General features: G+C 36.7%; 1 protein-coding gene across 1 annotated transcript in view; it reads right to left on the reverse strand.

The window, feature by feature from the left end:
- Nucleotides 1-7,227, reverse strand: part of SLCO1B3 (solute carrier organic anion transporter family member 1B3) — a 71,727-nt gene extending 64,500 nt beyond the window's left edge. Inside the window, exon 1 of the mRNA XM_035028114.1 lies at nucleotides 7,211-7,227. Within this exon, the coding sequence (XP_034884005.1) occupies nucleotides 7,211-7,223 (13 nt within the window). The 5' untranslated portion in view covers nucleotides 7,224-7,227. The remainder of the gene's footprint in view (nucleotides 1-7,210) is intronic.
- Between the last annotated feature and the right edge of the window lie 2,202 nt (nucleotides 7,228-9,429).

Below are 9,429 nucleotides of genomic sequence, written 5' to 3' on the forward strand. Positions count from 1 at the left end.
CTCTACTTACTGATGCTAAAGGCCTGGCATCATCATGATTAATCTCATCATAACCATTATCTCTGTAATGTTAGGCACCACCATAAGAAGAAAGGAATTTCCTGATTACTCTCATCACCTCCTGTCTAATCCCCTTTTGGCTCTGCACATCCCTGTTTTTGCCTCTCCCAGTCCTGAACTGAGACCCTTCTCTTGAGCCTCTTGGAACTTAGTGGTTAATCACAAGTAGAATTCCCTTTACTTCAGCCTCTTTGAAATTTTTGTTGTTGTTGTTCATCTCTTGCTCTAAATTAAACCTGGCCCCTTCCCTGAAGCCTGCTTCTCCTGCTGCTGTGATCAATGGGGGCTGCGCTATTCTCCATTTTGCTCCCTACCAGATGGAACTAGTTTTCAAGTTGCCTTACGTTGCTACTTCTTTTCTGTGTTGATACCTGCTTCCCTCAGAATCTATATTTTTGAATCTCATATCAGTGGAATCATCTACCAATCCTTAAATCACTCCCCCTTATTCTATGACCATTTTAGCTCTTGGTTCAAAGCCAATCTCTCAAAATATTAATGTCATTATAATTATTGGTGATTTCCATGATTGTGAAGATAATCCTTTTAGTTCTCTGGCTTCTTGGTTTTTTTAACCTTCTCTTGTCCAGTGATCTTTCTTCTATTTAGTGGATATATCCTAGACCTTGTCACATGAAAAACTTCAACTTCCCCGTGAGATTAGTTTCAAGGATTGGTTTACCACTGTCTATCTTTCCAGCATATTCTCTGTAATACCCCAGATGCAACCATGTTTCACTAATCAGGATCTATATAATCCACTGGTTGATTCTACCACAGATTTCACTGCTCCTTGTTTCCTGTCCTCATTTTCATGCATATCTGGGTTAAATTTAGTGGTCATGGTAATCACTTTTTTTCCATATATCTTCAAGTCATTAGTAACTTTTGCATCATTTTAATTGCTTGACAAAACTACAACCTTGATGAACCCCATCTCTCAGACTACCCTGTCCATTCATCCATGCTACTGACTGGGGTTGAAGAAAAGCCTCAACATGTTAACTTTAAATTTATGATTAAGAAACTCAAATGAGCCTTTCATTTTGCATAGGTATTATGCTGCATTTTCCTAATTCATGTCACCTTGTTTTCTGACTATTTTATAACTTCACATCTCTCCTCAAAACTCTAACATATCCTCTCCTATCTTTACCTTCTGCTGATGACTATTTCACGGACAGAAAATGAAGAACAAAACTTCCAAAAGCTCCTTCTGTCACATTTATCTACCTATAGCATCAGCACCACATATTTTGCTTTGATGAACTGTCCATGCTAAAGCTAAGACCATCCTCCATTTGTGCACACAGATCGTCTCTCTTGTGTTCCCAAGGTTATCAATTTTCCTTCTCTAAAGAAATGTTCCCATCAGTTTATAAACATGTTCTCACTTTCCCACCTTCAAAAATCCCTCTTTTGATACCATTCCAAGTATTGTCCTATTTCTATACTATTTTTATTCAAAAAAAACCCCCAAAAAACAAACCCAAAAACTTCTCAAAAGTCTTATCTAGAATATTGCTGTCTATTCATTTTCTCACATTCTTTCTTGAGTACACTCAATCAAGTTTATACCCCCAACTCCATTCAAACTACTCTTGCCTAAGTCATAAATTACCTAAATGCGGTAAGGTAATGGCCTTTATCTGACTTGAACTGTTAGCCATTTTTCAGAGCTGAATATTCCCTTCTCCTGGAAACAGTTTTCAGGACACTATCCTTTGTGGTTAACTCATTGGTTATTCCATTTCCACCTCATTTATTAAATATTTTATATACCTTTGGTCTCTTAATGGCAATGTTTCAGGATTTAATTCCTACTTATTCCATGACGGTTTTATGAGTCACTCCCAGTTTTTCCATGACAACCTCAGGATTCAACCATTGTATTTTCGTGATCTCATCTATTCTCATATCTTTAATGCTCTCTATATGTTGATAATTCTAAAGTTTTTACCCCTGGTCAAAACTTTACTCTTGAGATTTTTCCTCAGGATTTTACATTTTTCCATTGCCTGTTCACCATCTCCTTTCAGATAGATAATAGACTTGTGATACTTAAAATTTTTAAAGCTCTTCCCCTCATCTTCCCTTCCCAAATCTCACTCCTCCTATGATATTCCTCATTTCAGTCAATTGTAATTCTATCCTTCTAATTGTGCTCGCATGCATTCATGCACGTGCACACACACTCACACACACAATATTGGAATCATTCTTGACTCCTCTCTTACACAAAACATATCAAGCTTTAATTTCAAAATATACCTAGAATCTAACTGTTTCCACCACTACCACTACCTGAATTATTGTGACACTCTCTAATCTGTATCTCAGCTATCTCCTTAAACTCAGCAATTCCACTCCCCCATGTAAACTTCACCACAGAAGTCAGAATCATCATTGTAAAAACAGGTCATATCATGACACTGCTCTGCTCAAATCCTCCAATGGCTTCCTACATCACTCACCGTATAGTCCAAAGAATGGCCTTAAGGCTTATAAGATACAAACCCCATATTCAGAGTATTTGTACTTGCTGTTCTTCCTATTTTTCCCCAGATATCTGCATAGATCACTCCATCACCATCTTTTAGTACCCACAGAAATGATACCTTTGGTCTGACTTCTTTTATTCAACCTAATTATTGTGAAATTCAACCATATTGTTATATATGTCAATAGTTCATTCCTTTTTATGCTAATTAGTATTCCATTATATAAATACATTACTGGGGCACCTGAGTGGCTCAGTTGGTTAAGCATCTGCGTTCAGCTTGGGTCATGATCTCAGGGTCCTAGAATCGAGCCCCGAATCTGGCTCTCTGCTCAGCAGCAAGTCTGTTTTCCCACCCCCTCTCCCTCTGTGATCTCTCTTGCTCTCTCTCAAATGAATAAATAAAATCTTAAAAATATATATATTATAATTTCTTTATCTACTCTACTGTTTATAGGAATTTGAGTTGTTTCCAGTTTTTGGCTATTACAAATAAAAGTGTTATGAACATTTGTTTATAAGTTTTGTGTGGACATATGCCTTCATTTCTCTTGAAAAATGCCTCATAGTGGAATGCCTGGGTCGTATGGGAGGTATGTATTTAAGTTTTTAAGGAATTGCTATACTGTTTTCTAACATAGCTATCATTTTACATTCTCAACAGCAGTACATGAGTTTTGTTCCTCAACCTCTTCACCAACAATTGATATGAATAGTCTTTTTAATTTTATTCCTTCTTGTAGATATGTAGTAGTATCTAATTCTGATTTTAAATTTGCATTTACCTCATGACTAATGATGTTGAGTAACTTGTCATGTGCTTAGTTGCTATCCCCATCTCTCTTTTGGTGATATGTCTGCTCAAACTTTTTGCCAGTATTTACTGGGATGTTTGTCTTATTACTGAGTTGTAAGAGTTATTTAGATGTCTTCAAACAAGATCTGTGTTGGATATACGTTTACAAAGATTTTCAAGTCAGAACTTGAAAACTTTGATGAAGTCTAATTTATTAATTTTTTCTTTACCTTTGTGCTTTTTGTGTTCTATGTGAAAAATCTTCACCAAAATCAAAGTCAATAAGGTTTTCTCATCTTGTTCTAGAGGTTTTATGCTTTTAGATATTACATTTAATTCTTTACTGCATTACTGAATTACTGTTGGTATAAGACGTGAGACAAGGGTCAAGATTTGTTATTTTGCCCATTGTTATCCAATTTATTTAGGATCATTTATTAAAAAGATTATTATTTCTCTACTAACTTGATTGGAATCTTTATAAAATATTGGTTAAACATAAATGTGTGGAGCTATTTCTAGACTTTTTATTCTGTTCAGTTTATCTTTATATTAATACCATACTATCATGTTTGCTATCACTTCATAATAAGTCTTGAAATCAGATAATATAAGTCTTCCTGCTTTGTACTTCTTTTTCAAGAATGTTGTGGCTATTCTAGGTCCTTGACACTTTCATATACATTTTTCAATATGCTTGTCAATTTCTGAAAAAAGCTCTGCTGAAATTTTGGTAGGGATTGCAGCAACGCTATAGATCAGTTTTGGTATAATTTTTATCTTAGCAATAATGAGTCATACAATCCATACACATGATATATCTCCCCTTTGCTTAAGTTTTCTTTAATGTCTCATGACAGTTATGAATTTTCAGTGACAAGTCTTTCACATATTTTGTCAAACTTGTTAAGCATTTACTATTTTTATACTATTATAAATTATACTATTTTCACTTCCATTTCTGATTGTTTAATGTTAGTATATAAAAATAAAACTTCTGTATGTATATTGAAATTATATCCTGCAACCTTACTAAACTCACTTGGTAGTTCTACTGGATTTTAAAATATATATATTTCTTAGAATTTTTTTTTTTGAGAGAGAGAGAGCATGAGCAGGGGCAGAGGGAGAGAGAATCTTAAGCAGGCTCCAAGCCTAATGAAGGGCTTGCTTTCATGACCCTGAGATCATGACCTGAGCCAAAATCAAAAGCCAAACACCTAATCGACTGAGCCACCAGGTCCCCCTATTTCTTAGAACTTTTAATGTAGATTACTATGTTGTATGCAAACAAAGACAGTTGCACTTCTTCCTTTCCACTTTGGATGCTTTTCCCCCTGCCTTATTGTACGTCTAAGACCTGCAGTGTTATTTCTGGACTACCATATCACAAAAAACAAAAAGTGACAGCAGGGCCTTGCCTTTTTCCCAATATTAGGGGGGAGGTTTTCAGTCTTTCACAATTAAGAATAATGCTAGCGGGCACCTGTGTGGCTCAGTTGGTCAAGTGTCCAACTCTTTATTTCAGTGCAGGTCATGACCTCGGGGTGGTGAGATTGAGCCCTGCGTTGGGCTGTGTAGAAAGTGCAGAATCTGCTTGAGATGCTCCCTCTCCCTTTCCCTTTGCCCCTCCTCCTGCTCTCTAAATAAATAAATAAATACATAAACAAATACTTATTTTTTAAAAAAAGAATGATGTTAGCTGTAGCTTTCTGCACATACAGGCTAAAGAAATTCTCTTCTATTTCTAGTTTGCTGAGATTTTAAAATCACTAATAGCTTAACATTCAAAAGTCAATCAAGGTAATTCATTGCATCCGTAGAATAAAGAGGAAAAAAACCCTAAATTTATATTATCATCTTAAAAGATGCAAAAAAAATGCATTTGATAAAATTCTTCATTACTCATGATAAATTCTTGATAAATTCTTGATAAATTCTTGATAAAATTCTTGATAAAAATCAGATAAATTCTTCATTACTCATGATAAAAACTTTGCAAACCATAACTAGAATTTCCTTGAAGTAATGGAGAGTGTTAATCAGAGTACCTATCATCTATATATCTACTATATCTAATCTATATAGTATCATCTATATATCATCTATATATCTAATAAAAATATAATACTTCATTATATTTTTATTAGACATCAATGTACCAGTGGATAAAGAGAAAAGAGGGGGGCCAATAAATTGAAAGTCCAATGAGTTAGGAAGAAGGGTATATGGAGAGTAATTGAGGGAATGAGAGGAGGAGGAAAAGTAGAAATCTACATTTATTATTTTTAAGCAGTTCCAGGTGATGATAAATACCAGCTACAAGATGGGGTGACTGACGTGAAATGGAATAGATTTTTCCCACTGCTCAGCAAGGCATAGAACTTTTACTCACAGTTATTTATCTGTGTTGAGTCTTCAGGGTAGTGCTATGTAAAAGCACTTTCTCTGACGATGAAAATGTCCTATACGTGTGCTCTCAGGTGTAGTAGCAACTAGCTATGTGTGGTTAGTGAGCACTTCAGACGTGGCTCATGTGACCAAGAAACTGAATTTCTTATTTTCTTTAATTTAGATATAAGGAGCCACATGTAGCTAGTGTCTGCCTTACTGGATAGCATAACTTCAGGCTATCAGTCTGTAACATGGCTGAGGCGCAGCAGAGGGAAAAATGATCTTTTCCTACGAGTGTCACGGAATCTTGTTTACACCATTTCTAAGGCTTCTACCTTTAATCTAACTCTTTCCAAGACCTGAAATACCAAATCATTAGGCTATTAGGAAACATAGGGGATAGGCAATGCCCTATTACTTCTGTGTTCTTATATGATTCCTCTCTTCTTCTCTTTTCTCTCCCTTTACTTTCCTGCTGTCTCTCAAGATCAAGGATCAAGCACAATATCAGAAACATTATAATCACTAAATATGTGGTAGCTATATAATAGACCTTTTCTGATTTTAAACAATACTATAAGGAATATATTTTTATGTAAATATTTAAACATTATGATTACTTCTATGGTGCATACCCTAGAATCAAAATGACCAAATCAGAATACAGGCTTTCCAAAGGTCACTTTTCAAACTGCCTTCCAGAATGATTCTATCAGCAACACTGCCTCCAAATATACGGTGTCTCTTAATTCTTATCCACCAATCATATATTCCTTCAATCTTGGACAATTAATTGCAAAATGAAATCTCACTGTTTCATTTTTGCACTTATTTGATTATAGATTACACTCATGCTAATTCTGTAATACTTTATGACAGAGTCCGCTAATATATTTCATATGATACAAATCTTCTTTCCCTCAACTCTTTCTAGGTCTCTTTGGCTCAAACTCAGAATAATATTTTTCACACTCAAATGGCAAAACCAGTATAATATTTGGTTTTCTTTTTTTTTTTTTTAAGATTTTATTTACTTATTTGAGACAGAGAGAATGAGAGACAGAGAACATGAGAGGGAGGAGGGTCAGAGGGAGAAGCAGACTCCCTGCAGAGCAGGGAGCCCGATGCGGGACTTGATCCCGGGACTCCAGGATCATGACCTGAGCCGAAGGCAGTCACTTAACCAACTGAGCCACCCAGGTGCCCTAATATTTGGTTTTCTGTAATAGAAATCCTAATTAACCTTGTTTTCTGAAAGATTCTAACATTTCTGACAGTAAAATAAATATTTTTCTTCCCCTGGAAATTACAACTTTCCTAGAGAATTCTCAAGCTGTTTGCTCTCACATGATGTAACAAAGACTAGTCACAATCCCAAGACTGTCTTTAGAGCAACAGAATTCTCCTGTCCTCAACTACTGCTAACCCTGAGTCCCCTGAAATTCCAGTCATGCCCTTACCTCCTTGGATCATCTTGTTCCTTTTCCTCAGGCCTCTCTAAGTGGGTTCTGTATCCCATGGACTTCCTCCTGGATTCAGATGTCCTCTGAGATACCTTGGTTATCTGTAGCTACCTAACAATTTTCATAAGACAACACACTTATTAGTTTAATCACCCACTCTAGAAGGTAGGACCAGAAAGAGCTGGTTAGTTTCGGAGTAAAGAAGGCCTAGGTAGGCAGGAGCAGACATTATGCATGTAAATCAGAAACAAATACAAAAATCCAAGTAGAAATTACCTGTGTGGTCCTGATTATGAAATTCTCCAGCCAGTAGATAGAAGTAGACTCCTATCGGTAAAGATGAATACTATAAACAGTTCGTTCACACATCCGAGTAGTCAGCACTTTACAGTAAAAGCAGCCCTCATTCTCCAAGGATCAGCTCTTTCTTGAGCAATATTTATACAGTCACTAATCCCTATTCAAAGGAGATTAGGGTCCTTCACAAATTTAACCCATGCCTGGGATATTACATTTCCACATAACTTCAGGTTAGGTGAAGTAAACATAATAACTAAAGAGGAAAACATCATCTGAGGTTTCTAATGCTAATAGGCTAATCATGTTTAAATGAAGTCTGTTCTTGTCCTATCCTCTAAGAAAGGCAGTGCTACCTGGTTTAGTGTCAGGAAGGCAGGACTGGACAAAGAAGGGCAAATTCACAGAAGCAAGAAAAGGAGTAAGGGGAAGGGTGTACATGATTTAGTAGAGGGGATAATGTGACCTGTGAGCTCCATGAGGGCAGGAATATATCTCCGTTGGGCTAACACAGTTCTGGATACCTAGTGGATATTCATCAAATATCTGTTGAATGAAACAGTGAGTGATTAAATAGAAGTTCAAATGGTGTCTCTTCTCGGGATTTGCTATCTCAGCTGTGTCCCTTGTGAAATTCATGTAATGTATAAAAGAAACTTGAAAGGCAGTGGAGAATGATGATGGGGGAGGCTGAATAATGGCCTCCAAAGATATCTGTGTCCTCCTCTCCAGAACCTGTAAATGCTTACTTATGTGGCAAAAGGGACTGTGCAAATGTGATTAAGGATCTTAACACGGGGAGAGTATCCTGGATAATCCAGATTGGCCCTAAATGCAATCAGAAGTGTTCTTTAAGAAGGGAGTAGAGGTAGGTTTGACTGCACTCAGAGGAGAAGGTGATGTGGTGCTAGAAGCAGAGACTGGAGCTATACATTTTGAACATGGAGAAAGAGGCCAGAAGCCAAGGAATATAATAAGTCACTAGAAGCTGCAAAAAGCAAGAAAACACTCTCCTCTCAGAATTCCAAAGGAGCTAGCCTTGCCAACACCTTATCCCAGTGAAACTGATTTCAGACATGTGACTTCAACAGCCAAAAGAGAATAAATTTGTGCTGGGGCAAACCACTAAGTTTGTGATACTTTGTATAGTAGCAATAGGAAAAGAACACAGGTGGTAACTGCCTTCTTCATCCCTCATCTCTCTTTCTCTGCTGTCCTCCACTTATCTACTCCTTCAAGAGACTATCAATAGTGAAATGTTCAATTAAGGGTTCTTGAATGTTGTACACACAAATCTCTCATGAGTGGGGTTTGTGGTAAGTGTTGCTGTACTATCTGCAGGAGTCAAGGCTCGTGGGTGGGGTCCAGGTACCATCCAATGGGCTGGCATTTCTACTGTTAACAAATACTCTAATATCTTTCCACTTTCCACTTGGATTGTGATAGTAAATTACTTTATTTTCTCTTGGTCTTGGTGCCTAAAAGGATGCAGCTCACGTATCTCCAACTACACGAACACAATTGACCAATGGTTTCATGAAATTTAATCTTATTTTGTTATTTCCTTCTTGGAGGACAAATACATGTGATATCCTGAACATATTCTCATTCCTTTTCTTTATCATGCTCCACTTTAGAAATGATCCTAGTTGTCTAGACCATTGACCATAGTTCCAATTAGCCCATTCTTTTCCAAGCAGTTGAATCTGCTTCGTTTACTATCACCACAGATCCTTCGAGATCCTTCTCCATATTTGTCATGCCAGCTTAAACATAGTATCACTCACTCAACCATAGATATTCTATTTTCCCCATGGACTCCAACTGTTATTCTGCCCATCCTTGATCACTCTGGAGATAAAGTTTGATCAAGCTCCTTGAAGGAGAAACTCAAGTTATAGTTGAGCTCACAGACTGAA

This window comes from Mirounga leonina, unplaced genomic scaffold, assembly GCF_011800145.1.
Source record: "Mirounga leonina isolate KUSES-001 unplaced genomic scaffold, KU_Mleo_1.0 Mir_201, whole genome shotgun sequence".
Classification (NCBI taxonomy): Eukaryota; Metazoa; Chordata; class Mammalia; order Carnivora; family Phocidae; genus Mirounga; species Mirounga leonina.